This window comes from Humulus lupulus, chromosome 1 (genome assembly GCF_963169125.1).
Source record: "Humulus lupulus chromosome 1, drHumLupu1.1, whole genome shotgun sequence".
NCBI lineage: Eukaryota > Viridiplantae > Streptophyta > Magnoliopsida > Rosales > Cannabaceae > Humulus > Humulus lupulus.
Genome location: NC_084793.1, coordinates 196,045,375 through 196,066,090, shown reverse-complemented (window position 1 = coordinate 196,066,090; position 20,716 = coordinate 196,045,375). Strand labels below are relative to the sequence as shown.

The window sequence follows — 20,716 nt, the reverse complement described above, 5'->3', positions numbered from 1 at the left end:
CCCCCCTATGAGAGTTAAGGCGATCTCGTAGGTCACCCCTCAGGGTGGCTTGAGGAATTTCCGCCGAGCTTAGGTGTTGGCGCAGGTCTCCGCCAGAAAGGTCACTTCGACGACTTCCGGTCCAGTAGCTCCCGTTAGAGAAGCTCGGTGCCCGCCTCTGGGGGTGAGGATCCGGGCTTCCTCTGGGAGCTCTGGTACGATGGGAAGGTCCTGCGGATGGCGGGTTTTTCCTGTTGCTCCCATAAGCTGGAATATCTTGGATAGGCCGAGGAGGAGACAGATATCTTATTGGTGAAGGAGGATGTCTGACCGGGGATGCAATCCTAGTTCCGTCAGGGCGAATCAGGTTAGGTAGGGACCTTTCAGCCCTGCCAACTTGCGGGCCTCGCGCCTGGCGATCTGGACTGGGCACAGGACGACTGGCCGGGACAGGCTGTCGCTGTGAGCCCTCCCTAGATCTCCTTCTAGAATTCCCTCGAGCCCTCCTGGGCGCGCTCGAGGCTGGCTGTGAGCTGGGAGTTGAAGTTCGGACCGAGCGGCTATACTGTTGTTCGGCTCTGGGTAGTTCTTCGAAGTTTTCTTCTCGGCAGTGTGATGAGGGAGTAGAGTTGGGTGTCGGAGGTCTAGCCGAGCAGCTAGGCCTGGACCGATTACCCCGGCGGGACTTATGAGTCTCGCCTTGCCTCTTTCTGACGTTAGCGTTGGTTGTAAGAGGGGATAGTCGGGCCAACACCTGCTTAATCTGCTGATTGGCTTTCGTCAGCTGACTCCTCAACTGAGCATTCTCCATCTCTACCGCCGTGTGAAAATTTGGGTTTTGATTAGGTGGCCAGGGTGCCGAACTTCCAGTGTCATCCTGGCCTATTGGCTGCTTGCCCGGCCGCTGCTGAACTTCGAGGTTTTGCTCACCGGAGATGGCGGCATGATGGGCCCCCTGCCCACCATGTTGGTCCGCCTCGTTACCGTGTCTTGATCAAGTGGTCACCATAGTTGGATACTTGCGATAGCACCAATCTAACAAGCTCTCAATGAAAGCACCAATCTGTTGACGCAGTTCTTCGCCAACATGTAATTAAGAAAATAAGAGAAAGGGATTAGTGCTGAATAATGAACCGAAACAGATGAATGATCTTAAAATGGACTGATGACACAAATACGTTTTTAGGTGGTTCAAAGGTTAAAATCCTTCTACTCCACCAGCCAATATTATTGCTATATTTTTGTTATTTCTTACAAGGTATTTCGCTATACAATAGAATCCAACCCCTTGCAACTCCCAAGCTCTCCATATTTATAGGAGAGGGCACCTGGGAGTTGGTAAGGGAGGTCATCCTGTGACCTTCTTACCCATCATGTCACTTCTGTGACCTTCATGATTAATTCCTAAATCCTGACAAATGAAGTGTGGTCTAATCAATAGGTAAGGGGGATAATGGGTCACACGGCCTAACCCAGTCGTGGGTGCCTGAACACGCACGTTCATGCTGCGTGTCCGAGAATTCAGGGATATATCAGACACGTGATGTCTGATATATGCACGTTTACATTGCGTGGTTGACTTTATAAAGGGTCATAGCTTCCAACTCCAGCTCGTGCCTCGAGCTGGATGCTTTCTTGACCTTCGGTCTTCATATTCCTGACTCGGCCCTTAAATAATCTTGGTAAACCGTTGGTTACCTCGAGCTTAAAGAGGTAGGACCTGACAACAGCAGCTCCGGCCACGTGGCTGATATAATTATGCCATATCTCAGCTCGCTAATAGCCCGTGGAAAATTAGGGCGTACAACACCCAATTCCCGCTAACTCCTCGAGTGTCTCTAATATTTTCTGCTTACCTCCCGACACCTAACTAATCACCAATTATATTCCCCAATATCAAAATAGACTCCAATATATTCTCTAAATTCCCATAAATATCCCCAGGCTCGCCCCGAGCCGGGTATAAATCCCCACCGTGACTTTTTCGCTAAATTGCTCACTAGGATTGCCTCGAATCACAGATTACAAATATATCCACATAATAATGTGGTCTCGACAATTTATCACATATATTTACAGTTATGCCCTCAGCGGGCCAAAATTACGATATTGCCCTTCTAACCTAATCAGGGCCTATATGCATACTAATATACATAGTCATGCATCTCAGATATTCAAATAATCATATAACATGCTTTTAATCATTAAATCACATATAATCCAGTTATGCCCTCCCGGCAAACAAATCAAGGCCCTTAAGCCTTGTTAGTAAATTTGGGTTGTTACAACTATCCCCTCCTAATGAGAATTTCGTCATGGAAATTTACCTGAATAACTCGGGATACTGATCCTGCATCGCTGTCTCAAGCTCCTAGGTCGCTTCTTCGACCCTACTATTCCTTCAAAATACCTTAACAAGAGGAATCGTCTTATTCCGTAGTACTGTACCTTTCCGGTCCAAAATCTGAACCGGTGGCTCCTCATAAGCCAAATCTGTCTGCAATTCCAAGTCTTGATACCTCAACACATGAGTCGCATCTGAGACATACTTCTGGAGCATAGAAACATGGAATATGTCATGGACTCCTGAAAATAATGGTGGCAAGGCTAACCTGTAAGCCACCTGACCGATCCTTTCCAGAATCTCAAAAGGTCCAATGAACCTAGGGCTTAGCTTTCCCTTCTTTCCGAACCTCCTCACCCCTCGCAACGGTGAAACTCGAAGAAACACGTGATCCCCAACTTGGAACTCCACGTCCCTATGCTTGGGATCAGCGTAGCTATTCTGTCTGCTCTGAGAGGTGAGCATCCTAGCTCAGATCTTCTCTATAGCTTCACTTGTCCTCTGATCCATATCTGGCCCCAAATACTTTCTCTCACCCATCTCATCCCAATGAATGGGTGATCTACACTTCCCCCCATATAACATCTCATAGGGATCCACTCCAATTGTTGATTGGTAACTATTGTTATATGAAAATTTAATCAACAGGAGATACTTACTCCATGATCCTTCAAAGTCTATCACACACGTTCTGAGCATATCTTCCAACACCTGAATCGTCCTCTCAGATTGTCCATCAGTATGAGGATGAAAGGCTGTGCTGAACTTCAGCTGAGTCCCCTAAGCCTTCTACAAACCACTCCAAAACTTGGAAGTAAAGATAGGATCCCGGTCTGACACTATAGACTTAGGAACCCCATGGAGACGTACAATCTCCCTCACGTACAACTCAGCATATTGATCCACAGTATATGTCGACTTCATTGGAAGAAAATGGGCTGACTTGGTGTATTTATCCACTATCACCCACACCGAGTCATGAAGCTCTACAGTTCTGGGTAAACCTCCCACAAAATCCATCGTAATGTCCTCCCATTTCCACTCGGGAATACCCAAAGGCTGAAGCAACCCCGCTGGGCGCTGATGATCTGCTTTCACCTGCTGACAGATTAAACATCTGGCTACATACTCCACCACATCTTTCTTCATCCCGTGCCACCAATATAACGTCTGTAGATCCTAGTACATCTTTGTGGTACCCGGATGAAGTGAGTACATCGTCGTATGAGACTCATCCAGTATCTCTCGTCTGATCCCCTCATCATTCGAAACACAAATCCGCCCCTGATACCGAAGTAATCCAACCTCAGAGATAGAATAGTCCTTAGCTACTCTCGCTAAGACATTCTCTCTAACCTCTTGTAACTGAGCATCTACCAACTGCCCTTCTCTAATCCGCTCTAGCAGGGTCGACTGCAGAGTAATATTGGCCAACCAGCCTACCACCAATTCTATCCCCGCTCTGACCATCTCATCAGCTAACTCTATCGAGATCTGGGTGGAACTATATAACTGACTTAGGCCTCTCCGGCTCAATGCATCCGCCACTACGTTGGCTTTCCTCGGATGGTAAAGAATATCACAATCATAATCTTTCACCAACTCTAGCCAACGCCCCTGTCTAATGTTCAGGTCCTTCTGTGTAAAGAAATACTTCAGACTTTTGTGGTCAGTATATACCTCGCACTTCTCCCCATACAGATAATGTCGCCAAATCTTCAATGTGAATACCACCGCTGCTAACTCCAAATCATGAGTGGGATACCGTTGCTCATATTCCTTCAGCTGTCGTGATGCATAAGCTATGACCTTTTCATTCTGCATCAACACATAGCCTAAACCCAACCTCGATGCATCGCAGTAGACAACGAACTTCCCTTCCCCTGAAGGAAGACTCAACACGGGCGCTGAAATAAGTCATCGCTTCAGCTCTTGGAAACTATCCTCACACTTGTCTGACCAGATAAACGTCAAATTCTTCCGTGTCAATTCTGTCATCAGTGCCGCTATCCTCGAGAAGCCTTCCACAAACCGTCTATAATAACCCGCTAGACCAAGAAAACTCCGCCCCTCCGAGGCGTTCCTTGGCCTCGGCCAATCTCTAACTGCCTCTACCTTAGATGGATCCACCTTAATCCCATCCGCGCCCACAATATGTCTAAGGAATGTCACTTCTGGTAACCAAAATTCACATTTCTTAAACTTGGCGTACAACTGATGCTCTCGCAACCTCTGAAGAACCTGTCAAAGATGAATCTCGTGCTCTGCATCTGAACTGGAGTACACTAAGATGTCATCGATGAAGACAATAACAAACTGATCCAGAAAGTCCTTGAATACTCTGTTCATTAGGTCCATAAAGGCTGCTGGGGCGTGGTCAAACCAAATGACATGACCAGAAACTCATAGTGCCCGTACCTCATTCGGAAGGCCGTCTTCGGTATGTCCTCATCCTTGATCTTCAGCTGGTGATAACCAGATCGAAGATCAATTTTCGAGAACACCGTCTTACCCTGCAGCTGATCGAACAAGTTGACAATCCTTGGTAGGGGATACTTATTCTTGATAGTCAACTTGTTCAATTCCCTGTAGTCTATACACATTCTCAAAGTCCCGTCCTTCTTCTTCACAAATAGAATTGGAGCACCCCATGGCGAGTAACTAGGCCTGATGAACCCCAAATCCAGAAGCTCCTGCAACTGTATCTTCAACTTTTTCAGTTTTGCCGGTGCAATCCTATACGGTGCCCTCGGCACTGGCTCTGTCCTTGGCGCCAACTCAATGACAAATTGAATCTCTCTAACGCGGGGCAACCCAGGCATGTCCTCAGGAAACACATCCAAGAACTCGCAAACCAATCTGGTCTCTTCCGGTTCTGCTGGCGAAACCTTGGTGGTATCTACCACACTAGCCAGAAAACCTATACACCCTCCTTGTAACATGTCTCTGGCTCTCAGTGCCGATATCTTGGGTACGCGGGGTCCATGCACGGCTCCCACAAAAACAAAGGGATCCTCGCCCTCTGGCTCAAAGGTCACCATCTTCTTCCTGCAATCAATAGTAGCTCCATATCTAACCAGCCAATCCATACCTAAAATCATATCAAAGTCCTCCATACTTAACTCAATCAAGTCTACTGACAATTCTCTACCATCAACTACCACTGGCAGTGCTCTAATTCACCTCCTAGATACTACCAGTTCCCCTGTAGGAAAAATAGTTCCAAACCCTGAAGTACAAACTCACTAGGTCTACACAGTCTATCAATCGCCTTACTAGAAACAAACGAATGTGAAGCACCAGAGTCAATCAATACAGTAAAAGGAGAGCCAGCACTAGAAAGCTGACCTATCACTACCGAGGGGCTAGCCTCGGCCTCTGCCCGCGTCAGGGTGAACACTCAAGCTGGAGTCAAGCTGTCCACCTTCCCTGGATCTCCCTTCTTCACTGTCGAGCAATCTTTCTTGAGGTGTCCCACCACCCCACACACATAACAGGCCTTAGCCCGACATTCACCCAGATGGCATCTTTTGTACCTCGTGCACTCAGGATAAGTCCTCCATGCATCATCGTGACTACCCCGATCTCTCCTATTAGGACCAGGAGCGGTCGAAGCATTAGGGGTCTTCCTCTTCAAGTCACTAGGGCCTACGCCCCTACCAGAACCAAAATATGGAGGCACCGCCCTGCGGCCCTCCCGTCTCGCTGCACTTTCTCTCCATATCTTATTCTCCGCTTCCTCAGCGGTAAGAGCCTTCTCTATAGCTTGGGCATAAGTTGTCCCTCCAGGAACTACTGTAATTCTCACATCCCGGGCTATCATAGCATTAAGCCCTCTAATAAATGTGTCCTTCCTAGCTGCATCGGTAGGCACAAGGTCGGGTGCGAACTTCGCAAGCCTATCAAACTTTAGGGCATATTCTGTAACTGTCATGCTGCCCTGCACTAGCCCCACTAACTCATTTACCTTCGTTGCCCTGATGGCAACGTTGTAGTACTTCTGACTAAATAGGTCCTTGAATCCTTCCCAAGTCAAAGTAGTAACATCCCTAGTCTGTGATGCCACCTCCCACCAGATTCGAGCATCCTCTCTCAGCATATATGCGGCATAGGCCACTCTGTCATGTCCCTCTACCCTCATAAAGTCCAGAATAGTAGTAATCATGGTCATCCACTGTTCAGCTTTCAGTGGATTAGGTCCTCCTTCAAAGATCAGGGGTTGTTGCTTCCTGAACCGCTCATACAACGGCTCCCATCTATTCCCAACCTCTACTGGCTGTACAACAGGAACCACTGCAGGTGGCACAATGGGGGCAACACTTCCTGATGGAGCCTGTTGCTACAAAATCTGGATCTGTTCATCCTGGCTCTGTAGCTGAGCTGGCAAGTTTGCCATAAGCTGCTGCCAGTTCTCAGAAACTAACGGAGGGGTCTGGCCCTGGTCATCATCTCTAGTCTAAGACCTATTGCCGGTTATTCACGTAGATTTTCTTGGACGCATAATTGTCCAAGTCAATCTGCAATCAACGACTCGGCAATCAGACTATGATGACAGGGTAATAATCCTTCCATAATCCACCATTAGAACCCCAAACACCCACAAGTAATCAAGATATGACAATTTATCCAAATATTCATTCACATGCATAGCAATGCTAATAAGCATGCCCCAATATCATCATGCAATAGTCAAGGGCTAGGCCCTATCAGTATCTCATGCTCCCTATTAACCAAACAGATATCAACAATCATATCTCATTTAAATCATTTAAACATATAGTCATGTATACACAATTACCAAACCCTGAGTCGAGCTTGTCATTCGTGGCGAATGTACATGTCCAGCCAGACTTCAGGTACCTTTAAACCTAGGACGCTCTAATACCAAGTTGTAACGCCCTGGATAGCCAAGACCGTTACACTGTGTGTTTATAAAGGTGCAAAACTCGCTAATCAAGTCATTTAATTCAAAACGTGTTATCGAAACTATAGTTGAACTAGGGTTAAAAGATTTTGGTCTCGAAAGCTTCATTTCTTTTAAATAAACATTCTTTTTACATGGGATCGCAAAGGAAATAAGTTAAAGACTGTTCACAAAAGATTCAAGATTTAAATATAGTGATTAGCCATTCTAAGGCAAAACAGACAGTTAAGCATTTCTCGTCCTGTTCCACTCCTCGGCCGTGGCGGCCGAACAACTGACTATGTACATTCAGCCCCGCAGCTCTCCACCTCAAGGTTGGTCCAACTTGCCTTTGCCTTTACCTGCACCACGTAGCATCCGTGAGCCAAGGCCCAGCAAGAAAACACAATAACAGAGCATAATCATTGAACAGACAATCAGATAACTCATACCGCATAAGCACATACTCAACAATCTAAGCATTCATGTTAATCAAGTATATAGCATACCAAGTATATCATTTCATATCAATAATCAATCCACATATGATAACTAGGGTTAACGCCCTTAGGCCGCACCCTCTATTTATCCCACTGACTCCGACCCGCTTAAACCGAACTCAATGAATATTAAGCTGTCCTCAGCTACTAGTGGTCGAGCCGCGCCCTGTGCGTAAATATTATTTACGGCACCCTTAGGCCGTTTATCACATGTCCCATGGCATAATACCATCCATGACATCATATAGATATAGGGAGCTCTTAGTCCCATCACAAACACATAACTGGGTGCAGTTTTCTTACCTTTAGATTCGCTAGCTTTGTTCAATTTGATCCTCAAGCACGATCCCTCTTGAGCCCTAGCGTACACCTAGTCACATTCATAGATCAGAATCATCACCAGACTTCAAATCCAAAACCTAGCCTTGGGACCAACCCCGAGCTCCCGGGAATCCCTAATTCCACCAAATGGGGTGGTGGAATCAAACCCCGAACCCCCGGGTAAAAACCCTTGAAAATAACCCAAAAACCCCTTTCTGGAAACAGGGTAGCGCTACAACGCTCTAAGGAGAGCGCTACAGTGCTACAAACAGAGCCTAAAATGCCCCAGACCACATAGCCTAGCGCTACAGCGCCCAGTGACTAGCGCTGTAGCGCTAGTCACAGCACAGCCCTGCACAACATTTTCTCCTTTGAATTTTCCCTAGCCAAACCTACTCAAAAATCAACCAAACCTCAACCAAACTTAAAAGCAAGCCTCCCAACATCCTCCACTCATCCCATAAGTCCCAACCACACAAAAATCAATCACATGCACTCCAAATCACAAAATTCACCATGGCTGAACCTAAAGCTCAAAATCTCAACAAAACCACAAAAATCACAAAGCTTGAAACTAGAGTTTCTTATCTTTGATGGATGAGCTCAACTTAGGTTATTCTCCACACTAGCTTAGCCTTCACCTCCTCAAAGCTTTAGCCTCAAATCCCTAGAATTCCCACAAAATTCTGCTTAGAAATCAAATTCAACACCAATACCAAGAACTGAATATTAACCTCAAAGTCTTACCTCAACTGATGAGCAACCTCAGCTAGTTTCCCCAACCTGATCAAGACCCCAAGTATACAATCTCAGCCTTAAGCTCCTTTGGATTTTAGCCTCAAATCTCCAGAAGAAATTGATGGAGAAGACTCAAACCGATCTTGAGAAATTACCCTGTTTTTTTTCCTTTCCTTTTTTTTCTTTCCTTTCTTTCCTTCAGACTTACAGCTCTTTCTACACAATCCACCGAGGCATAAAGCCAAAACAGCACTTAACCCCTATCCTTTATGAGCCAAATGACCATAATACCCTCCCATAATACCTAAGCCTTTAGATCAACCTAGGGGCATTTTGGTCATTACACCCAATCGCTAATTCCTCGAGTGTCTCTAATATTTTCCGCTTACCTCCCGACACCTAACTTATCACCAATTATATTCCCCAATATCAAAATAGACTCCAATATATTCTCTAAATTCCCAGAAATACCCCCAGGCTCGCCCCGAGCCGGGTATAAATCCCCGCTGTGACTTTTTCGCTAAATTGCTCACTAAGATTGCCTCGAATCACAGATTACAAATATATCCACATAATAATGTGGTCTCGACAATTTATCACATATATATATACAGTTATGCCCTCAGCGGGCCAAAATTATGATTATTCCATTCTAACCTAATCAGAGCCGACATGCATACTAATACACATAGTCATGTTACAAAAAAGTTTCAAAGTCCTTTCAATAAAATAAAATTTGAAATATTTAAAAAAAAATCCTAAAAACACATAATTTTAAAGTTTTTCATAAATTAAGAGTAAGTATATAAATGGAACTCTTTTGAAAGATTTGGTATTTTCACGGCTAATTTATCATAAATTAAAATCTACTAAACAAATTGTTATTAACATTCTCTCCCAAAATGTAATGTTAAGTATTTTTTCCGCTAAATTTTTTGTTTTATTATATAAGTGCAGCTTTTTTTTTATAAATTTGGTGTTTTCACCACCAATTTCCAGAATAATAATAATAATAACAACTAAGAAAAAATAGAATAAAGATAAAGTATATATGGTGATGTATATATATATAAAAGTGAAAACAGAGTGTTAATCATGATTCAAGATTTTTTTTTTGTCTAATTTTGGTGTCCCAATTTATATTAAGCAAATGAGTGAATGTCATATCATAGGGTCTTTTTCATAATTACCCGTTTTTGGGCATACTTAACTAAATATATCCAGCATTAATATCTTAACTAAATATACCCAGTTTTAAAGCTCTGATTCCTATATTACCCTTACTCGTACCCATACCGGTTTTATAGTTATAGCTTCCTCTTCGATCGAACAATTTCTCCACCACCAGCGATTTCCTCTTCACTGCACTGTTGTTCATCAAATTTCTTCTTCTGTTCCTCTGCACAGCGATTTCCAATCTGCTTGGTGAGTTCTCCCTCCTTGCTTGAGACTAATTTTCTCTCTTCCTCTTTTCACAATTTTTATTTTTTTAAAATTTTTTTGAACTATACAATCATACATATAAATTAACATTCATGTGTGTATAAAAATTTAGTGAAGTTAAATGAAATTGAATATTCCATAAAACTGCCTTCTAAGTGTTTGTTAAAATTACTCAATAAAACTGTGACTATGATATTGCAAAAAATCTGCCATTGAGATCATTATTATTATCATGGAGAGTTTTTCTTCATTTTCACAAATTTATAGTGCTAGGAGTTTGTTGATAAAATGCCTCTATGTAAACTATAAATTTCTGGTATAAAAAAGAGTTTGTTGATCTTTGTTTATATGATTTTCGGATTTATATGTTTTTATTTTAATGCTACATTTGGCTCTTTGATTTGGAATTAAATATACTGGAATAAATTCTTAAACTTGTCTGATGTTTGACATGTGTGCTGGCCATTTCTGGGATCATTATTCTTGTACCTATTTGTCCAAAATTGTTGGTTTAATTGATTTTATATTTTCTGTAGGTTTGTACTTGATAGATCAAGCCTTGATCTAAGAAAACAAACAACTGCTGCCAACTTGAACAAAGAATTAGATTTTATTCTGACATTAAAGTTGAAGGTCTGTAGCTTGAACTCAATGAAAGCTTTCGTTGATTGGCATGATTATGTTAGATATTATACTAAGGTTCTGTTAAATTAATTTAGAGTTTGTTTTTATATAACTGTTTACATAAATGAACAACTGGGTTTGGATAAAGCTGTTAAAAAATTGTTTTGGTGTATTAATGAAACTCTATAAATACAAAGCTCAGAAGCTCAATCCATTACTTGATCAGAGCTTTTATCAAACACTTTCTATTCTTTAAATGCTATGAGCCAAAAACATTAATCCTCTTCTTCAGCTTTCCCTTGATTCTTTTACTTTCTTGATTCTTCAATGCCTTTCGACACTTCTCACAGAAATGCTCCAGTGGTAGAATCTCCCGCCCCTCCAATGAAAACTCCTTTGTCTGGCTTCTCTGCCCTCACTGCTCAGCTATTGTAGAATACAGAAGGATTTGTTTGTCTTGACTAGCTTTGGCATATGTTATTGCACATTGTAGGTGAACAAGCAATCTAACCTTATCACCCAAAGTAAAGGGTTTTGAATTGGCAAGAATTATTTTATCTTCAGCATTTCTCAATTTTGATTTTAGTATGTTTGTCTATGCAACAAGCAAGTCATTAAATTTTGCATTGCTCCTTTCCAGCTTGCTGAAATAATTTTCTTTAGCCTTCAATTCTTCCTTGGAACCTTCAAGCTTTGATTTTAGCCAAGTAGCTGAACTTTTCAAACTTAGCTGGGGTGTCTACAATTTACCAAACAAATGCCATGAAACATTTGATCTAAGCCATTTAAGGCTTGCGGTTTAAATTTTAAAGCAAGTGGTTTAAATTTTAAGCATTGTGGTTTAAATTTAAAGCTTAGTGGATTAAATTTCAAATTTAGGAGTTTAAAGATAGTTGGTTTATAATTTAAGCTTAAATGAATAAAAATTTATAAATTGTGGTTTAAATATGATGTCATTTAAGCCTTGTGGTTCAGATTTATAAATAGTGGTTTAAGTTTTAAGACATTTGGTTTAAAATTATAAAAATTTTATATTAGATTCATACATTACATTATATAGATTAAAATATAGTATGTTTATAATTTAAGCCTAAATGAATAAAACTTAAACCTTGTGGATTAAATTTTGATGCCATTTAAGTTTAGTTGTTCATATTTTAAGATATTTAAGACTTGCGGATTAAATTTTAAGGAAAGTAGTTAAAATTTTAAGTCTTGTGGTTTAAATGTAAAGCTTAATGGTTTAAATTTCAAAACTAAGGGTTTAAATATACTTGATTTATAATTTAAACTTTGGTGGAGATATCAGCCCTCTTGAAAAGGCTGTGGTATGAGAGTTTGAGCCTCTCATATGCTCATTTGTAAATCTTTCATTGTTATTAATAAAGTTGTTCTTGAGAAATTTCATTATTGGATTTGGAAACTAAGATATAATTGTTATTACCTAAGAAAGATCTATCACATTACAAAAAATCTTATGCAAAGAATAACATCTATTTACTTTTGGAAGATCATGAACTATTTTTATTCTATGTAATAAAAATGGTAACTAGAAACTATTATATGATTCTTTACAACTCTCTCGAAAGTGCATTCTTAATTCCTTTTATGGATATGTCATGAGTAAGTGAGTTTTAGCGATTTTCTTTGTTTCCCAACAACACAATATATATACTTTTTGCTATTCATTTTCTTGGTCTTATAGAAGTGCAAGATGGTACTTCATTGATTATGCAACATAGAGCATTAAGCTCTTCCTGACTCCAATCTGCAGAATACTTTGCATTCAGCAGCAGAAACTCAGATTCTTTCAGCTCTTTATCAAGCAATCTGACCTTATCACCCCAAAGTAAAAGGCTTTTGAATTGGCAAGAATTATTTTATCTTCAGTATCTCTCAAATTGGATTTTAGTTTGTTTGTCTATGTAACAAGCAAGTCATTAAATTTTGCATTGCTGCTTTCCAGCTTTGATCTCAGCCGAGCAGGTGAACTTTTTAAACTTACCTGGAGTGTCTGCAATTGACCTAACAGCTCTTTTGAAATTCCCACTGAAACCACAGCCATATTATCCACCACAAACAATTTTTCCCGAACATCTTCTGTTTCATCTCCCATGCAGTATACTTGTTATTCTGATGAGACCAGCCTTTGCTTTAGTACTTCTTCAACTTGTCTTATTTCTGTCATTTTCTTTTTGAGATCCATTTCTCTTGCCAAAATTATTTCCAGCATCCTAAAAAAGTCTTTGTTGTTCAGCACATTGAATCCTAATTTTAAGAATAATGTTGTAAATTATGAAAGTATTAGTTTAAATTTTTAGCCATTGAATGTTTGAGGTTTAAATTTTGTTGTAAAATAACATTATTATCTTCATCTTCACGATAAAACATCTTTTGCATTACTTTGATTCTTCTTATTGAGTCACAAATATTATTGACACTTAGTTTTGCAAAAATTGTGTTTGCCTTGAGATGAGCGAAGTTAAGGCAAAAAGTATATTGAATTGATTTTTTTTTTTTTAATTTCTATCCAAGATAAAGCAATAAGCTCTCATGGTTGTGTTATTTTTTATTGCAGGGAATGGATAAGATAATGTTATTTGTAGTTTTTAACGGAAGATGGAATGCAAACAACAAATACATTGATCATGAAGTGAAAATATTGATGGTGGAAAAGGATATCAAGTATGAGGAATTGGTAAACAAGATATACAAAGAGCTCAGATTGAATGAAAGATTGATTTCAACAAACTTGATTTTTCATGCAAATATGGATACAAGCAAAGGAATGAAGATAGAAAGTGATGAGAATTTACAAGTTTATCTAAACTTGAACAAGACTGTGGAAGAGTTGAAAAAATGTCCTCTCATCGTTGAAGTAGAACAGAGAAATCAAACCATTTCTTTGCCAAGAGAAGCTAGCATTCCATCTGCTTTAGCAAGCAATGCAACAAGTCAAAGTTTGACTCTCACAGACCCCAATACAAATACTGCAAGCACTAGCAAGATGAAGAGCGCCTCAACACAAGAATCCAACAAATTTACAGAACACGGGCAAGAAGCTCAATCACCTCTCCATGTGTTGCCGAATATGGAGATTGAATACATAAGACTCAATTATGTTTTCAAGAATAAGACTGATCTAAAACATACACTTGCGAAAATAGCCATCAAGAAACACTTTCAGTACAGAATTCAAAAATCATGTTCAGAAGCATTTTGGGCAAAATGCATAGATGAGAATTGTGGCTGGTATGTACGTGCAAGAAGCTCAAAAGTATCAGACTACTTTCGAGTTATCAAATACCATAAACACCACACATGCTCCTTAAATCACAGAAATTTTGAAAATAGACAAGCAAGTGCAAAAGTCATCAGTAGTTACTTCAAAGAGAAGTTTCGTGACCCAGGATCAACCTATCGACCAAGGCAAATAATAAGAGACATGAGAGATGAACATGGGGTAGGTGTAACATACAATAAAGCTTGGAGAGCAAAAACACTTGCAGCTGATGATGTTAGAGGGTCAAATGAGGAAAGTTATGCATTGTTGCCTTCATATTTGTATATGCTACAGTTGGCCAACCCAGGAACTATCACAAGAGTATGTAAAGATGAAGAAAACAGGTATGAATAATATTTATGATTCGCATTCCTATATTAAAGGCTTTACTGATTACAATCCATATCTTACATCTCTACGAATTGGTTGTTTTTTTATTTAAATTTTACAGGTTTAAATACATGTTTATTGCTTTTGGGGCTTCATTAGATGGATGGAAGCAATGTAGACCAGTTATAGTGGTAGATGGAACATTTTTAAAGATGAAATGTGGAGGTACACTGTATGCAGCTTGTGTTAAAGATGGAAACAATCAAATTTTTCCTCTCGCCTTTGGAATTGGGGATTCAGAAAATGACAATGCATGGATATGGTTCTTTACAAGACTAAAAGAAGCAATAGGAGAACGAGAAAACTTGTGCATAGTATCTGACAGGCATAAAAGCATCAAAAATGCAGTTGAACAAGTGTATCCTGGTGTATATCATGGAGTTTGTCTTTACCATTTGAAGCAAAATCTAAGGACTAAGTTTAGGGGATTACATGTGCATGCCATATTTGAACCTGCTTCAAGAGCGTACTCAGCTCAAGAATATTATTCTGCCATGGCTGAATTACAGAAAATTAGCCCTGAAATGACTACTTATCTTTTGGAAGCAAAACCAGAAAAATGGGCTCGGCCATTCTTTCCAACGAAGAGGTATAACATTCTTACAAGTAACATTGCCGAATCTATAAATGCAGCAATTGTGCATGCGAGAGAATTGCCTATAACGTCGTTAATAGAAGCTATAAGAGAGATGCTTCAAAGATGGTTTTCAACAAGAAAAGAAGCAGCAATTAACCAATTTGTTGAGGTGACAAAATGGGCAAATGATGAAATGGAGATCAAACTTGATGTGGCATTTCGAATGAAGGTATGTTATTAAAGTTACATTTATTTTCTTTTTGTTTGGATTTTAAATTTATTGCTTAATAATTGTATTGTTTCACAGGTAGATGCAATTGATGCAATGAAATCTAGTGTCACATATGGTGATCGAGTGTTTGTTGTCGACTTGGAACAACATATGTGCACATGTAATGAATTTCAACTAGAGGGAATTCCATGTGCACATGCTATTGCAACAATTGAAAGCAAGTACTTGGACAAGTACAAATTTTGCTCAAATTGGTATAAAAATTCTGTTTTGAAAGAGACATATGTAGGATCAATTAATCCTATTCCAGATAAAGATGATTGGAGTGTCCCAGATGAAATTATAGGAGATAGCATGAAAGCTCCAAAATTCAAAGTAAAACAAGGACGTCCCAAGAAAAAAAGAATTCCATCGACAGGAGAATTTCCCAAGCATGTTCGAACAGTCAAGTGTGGAAATTACGGAATATTGGGGCATAATAGAAAGAATTGTAAAAACCAACCAATTCTAAAATAAGGATAACATTGAGTTGTGAATTTCATACATATCATGATCATTGAGATTGATTATTGTCCTTGAGTACAGTGCATTATGCATGAAAGCATGAACTGTTGTTATCTGTTGCAGTCTAAAGACTATAAAGATGCAATGTTATACATATTTGTTGCGTTGTGGACTTGTGGATAAGAATGTTTATACATTTATTAAAGTACATTTGTTTTTTATTATATTATTATCTATTTAATTTATGAAAAATAGGAATTGATATTAGTGAGAGATGAATTTGATAGAAAAAGGTTATAAAAGATGATAGATTATCATCTTTAAATTATGAAAAAATTTATCAGTTAATCTTATTTATTTAAGGCTTGCGGTTTAAATTTCTAGGCAAGGTGTTTAAATTTAAAACATAGGGGTTTAAATTTTAAGCTTAGGGGTTTAAATTTAAAAAATAGTTGGTTAAATAAAGTTGGATTATAAATAGAGCTTAATGGATAAAAATTTGATACCATTTAGCCTTGTGGTTCAAAATTTGATTCAATTTAGCCATGTGGTTCAAAATTTGAAGCCATTTGCATTGTGGTTTAAAGTTTTATGAAAGTGGTTTAAATTTAAAGCTTAGTGGTTTAAATTCTTAGGCAAGTAGTTTAAATTTAAAGCTTAACAGTTTAAATTTAAAACTTTGTTGTTTAAAGATATTTGGATTATAAAGCGTTTAAGCAAGTGCCATTTTCCCCGCCGCGGCGCACAGAACCTTTAGACATTAGAGCTGCAGCGCTCAGAATGAAACAAAAAATAGCAATTATTTGTCACTGGGCGCCGCGGCTCTACATAATATGGGCCGCGGCGCACAGTAACGCCTAAAAATTAAATATATAATTTTTTTTTTTTTTTTGCCACTAACAACTTCTGGTCTAAAATTTTTGACGAATAAAGAAATAAGGTTTAAATTTAAAGGTTTGGGTTTTAAAATTAATGTTTAGTGGTTTAAATTTAAAAATAATTGGTTAAATAGAGTTTGATTATAAGAAGAGCTTAATAGATAAAAATTTGATACCATTTAGCCTTGGGGTTTAAAGTTTAAGGCAAGTGGTTTAAATTTAAACTTTAGTGGTTTAAATTTAAAGCTTAGTGGTTTAAATTTAAAACATTGAGGGTAAAAGAGACTTGGATTATAAATAGAGCTGAATGGATAAAAATACATAAATTTTAGAACAAAATTTTATAATATTTATCCTTGGGGTTCAAAATTTGATGTCATTTAGCTTAGGGGTTCAAAATTCGATTCCATTTAGAGTTGTGGTTCAAAAATTGATGCCTTTTTTATTGTGGTTTAAAGTTGTAGGCAAGGGGTTTAAATTTAAACCTTAGTGGTTTAACTTTAAAACATAGGGGTTTACATTTTAAGCTTAGGAGTTTAAATTTAAAACAGAGTTTGTTAAATAGAGTTGGATTATAAATAGAGCTTAATGGATAAAAATTTGATACCATTTAGCCTTGTGGTTCAAAATTTGATTCAATTTAGCCATGTGGTTCAAAATTTGAAGCCATTTGCATTGTGGTTTAAAGTTTTATGAAAGTGGTTTAAATTTAAAGCTTAGTGGTTAAAATTCTTAGGCAAGTGGTTTCAATTTAAAGCTTAACAGTTTAAATTTAAAACGTTGTTGTTTAAAGATAGTTGGATTATAAAGCCTTTATGCAAGTGCCATTTTACCCGCCGCGGCGCACAGAACCTTTAGACATTAGAGCCGCGGCGCTCAGAATGAAACAAAAAATAGCAATTATTTGTCACTAGGCGCCGCGGCTCTACTCAATATGGGCCGCGGCTCACAGTAACACCTAAAAATAAAATATATAATTTTTTTTTTTTTGCCACTAACAACTTCTTGTCTGAAATTTTTGACGAATAAAGAAATTAGGTTTAAATTTAAAGGTTTGGGTTTTAAAATTAAAGTTTAGTGGTTTAAATTTAAAAATAATTGGTTAAATAGAGTTTGATTATAAGAAGAGCTTAATAGATAAAAAATTGATACCATTTAGCCTTGGGGTTTAAAGTTTAAGGCAAGTGGTTTAAATTTAAACTTTAGTGGTTAAAATTTAAAGCTTAGTGGTTTAAATTTAAAACATTGAGGGAAAAAGAGACTTGGATTATAAATAGAGCTGAATGGATAAAAATACATAAATTTTAGAACAAAATTTTATAATATTTATCCTTGGGGTTCAAAATTTGATGTCATTTAGCTTAGGGTTTCAAAATTTATAAATTGTGGTTCAAAATTTGATTCCATTTAGGGTTGTGGTTCAAAATTTGATGCCTTTTTTATTGTGGTTTAAAGTTGTAGGCAAGTGGTTTAAATTTAAACCTTAGTGGTTTAACTTTAAAACATAGGGGTTTAAATTTTAAGCTTTGGGGTTTAAATTTAAAACAGAGTTTGTTAAATAGAGTTGGATTATAAATAGAGCTTAATGGATAAAAATTTGATACCATTTAGCCTTGTGGTTCAAAATTTGATTCAATTTAGCCATGTGGTTCAAAATTTGAAGCCATTTGCATTGTGGTTTAAAGTTTTATGAAAGTGGTTTAAATTTAAAGCTTAGTGGTTTAAATTCTTAGGCAAGTAGTTTAAATTTAAAGCTTAACAATTTAAATTTAAAACTTTGTTGTTTAAAGATACTAGGATTATAAAGCGTTTAGGCAAGTGCCATTTTCCCCGCCGCGGCGCACAGAACCTTTAGACATTAGAGTCGCGGTGCTCAGAATGAAACAAAAATAGCAATTATTTGTCACTGGGCGCCGCGGCTCTACTTAATATGGGCCGCGGCGCACAGTCACACCTAAAAATAAAATATATAATTTTTTTTTTTTTTGCCACTAACAACTTCTGGTCTAAATTTTTTGACAAATAAAGAAATTAGGTTTAAATTTAAAGGTTTGAGTTTTAAAATTAAAGTTTAGTGGTTTAAATTTAAAAATAATTGGTTAAATAGAGTTTGTTTATAAGAAGAGCTTAATAGATAAAAATTTGATACCATTTAGCCTTGGAGTTTTAAGTTTAAGGCAAGTGGTTTAAATTTAAAAACATTGAGGGTAAAAGAGACTTGGATTATAAATAGAGCTGAATGGATAAAAATACATAAACTTTGGATCAAAATATTATAATATATATCCTTGGGGTTCAAAATTTGATGTCATTTAGCTTAGGGGTTCAAAATTTATAAATTGTGGTTCAAAATTTGATGCCTTTTTTATTGTGGTTTAAAGTTGTAGGCAAGTGGTTTACATTTAAACATTAGTGGTTTAAATTTAAAACATAGGGGTTTAAATTTTAAGCTTAGGGGTTTAAATTTAAAACATAGTTTGTTAAATAGAGTTGGATTATAAATAGAGCTTAATGGATAAAAATTTGATACCATTTAGCCTTGTGGTTCAAAATTTAATTCCATTTAGCCATGTGGTTCAAAATTTGAAGCCATTTGCATTGTGGTTTAAAGTTTTAGGAATGTGGTTTACATTTAAAGCTTAGTGGTTTAAATTTAAACCTTAGTGGTTTAAATTCTTAGGTAAGGGGTTTAAATTTAAAGCTTAACGGTTTAAATTTAAAACTTAGTTGTCTAAAGACACTTGGATTATAAAAATAGCTTAATGGATAAAACTTTTAATTTTGAGATCAAAATTAGATACCATTTACCCTAGTTGTTCAATATTTGATGTCATTTGGTTTGAGGTTTACATTCTTAGGTAAGTGGTTTAACTTTAAAGCAAAACGGTTTAAAATTAAAGCTTAGTGGTTTAAATAGACTTGGATTATAAATAGAGCTTAATGAATAAATTTTTTAAAATCGTGATTAAAGAGGTTTAATTTTAAAGTTTAGTGTTTTAAATTTAAAGCTTAGTGGTTTAAAGAGACTTGGAATATAGATATAGCTTAATGGATAAAAATTTATAAATTATGGTTCAAAATTTGATTCCATTTAGCCATGTGTTCAAAATTTGATGCCATATGGTCTGGGGTTTAAAGTTTTAAATAAGAGGTTTAATTTTAAAGTTTAGGGGTTTAAAGTTAAAGCTTATTGGATTAAATTTAAAACTTTGTGGTTTAAAGATACTTCAATTATAAATATATCTTAATGGATATAACTTTATAAATTATGAATCAAAATTTGAATCCATTTAGCATTGTGGTTCAAAATTTAAAACATTGTGGTTTAAAGAGCCATTTGCACAAGATAAGACACAAAAAATATTTCTTCAAAATTACCTAAAAAATACAATACCAAAAACATTGATGTCAAAACATTGAATAATCTTCAAATAGACATATATTTATATTTATAATAACTCATATATATATAATATTGAATTGCCTAAAAAAAAATTAGGGGTGATAAAAAAAGCAAGCAATAAGCTCACAACATATAATTCTCCAAGACATAAAAAAGCAAGCAATGGGCTTTAATGTGTAATTATAAAGTGGAGACAGATCGTATGCTCAGAACATATAATTCTCCAATACATATAATTCAACAAGCAATCAATGAGCTCACAACATATAATTCTCCTAAACATAATTATGTTTCATATAATTTACAGTTATCATCTTTTGCTTAGAAAATATCATAAAATGTAATTTGGAAGTAAAGAAAGTAGATTGCTAGAATGATTCTTGAAAATTTGACCATATATTACGAATTCTTATGTATCATGATTGATCTTTGAAATACTAATGTTTTTAATTTCTCTATTGCAGCTTTATACAGGAAATGGGTTCTTAGCTTCTACACTAAAAGACTATTATTATTCATTATAATATATGAACATTTTTTTTGTTTTTATATTAGTTTCAATGCTTCGAACCTTAGAAATCAAAGAAGCAATGTTTT

General features: G+C 37.2%; 1 protein-coding gene across 1 annotated transcript; it reads left to right on the top strand.

Moving 5' to 3' along the window:
- The first annotated feature begins 13,433 nt into the window (after positions 1 to 13,433).
- Positions 13,434 to 16,021, top strand: LOC133826279 (uncharacterized). Its single transcript, XM_062258794.1, has 4 exons — positions 13,434 to 14,479; positions 14,587 to 15,331; positions 15,410 to 15,709; positions 15,962 to 16,021. Exons 1-4 carry the CDS (start codon positions 13,434 to 13,436, stop codon positions 16,019 to 16,021), a joined length of 2,151 nt encoding a protein of 716 aa, XP_062114778.1.
- The last annotated feature ends 4,695 nt before the right edge of the window (positions 16,022 to 20,716 follow it).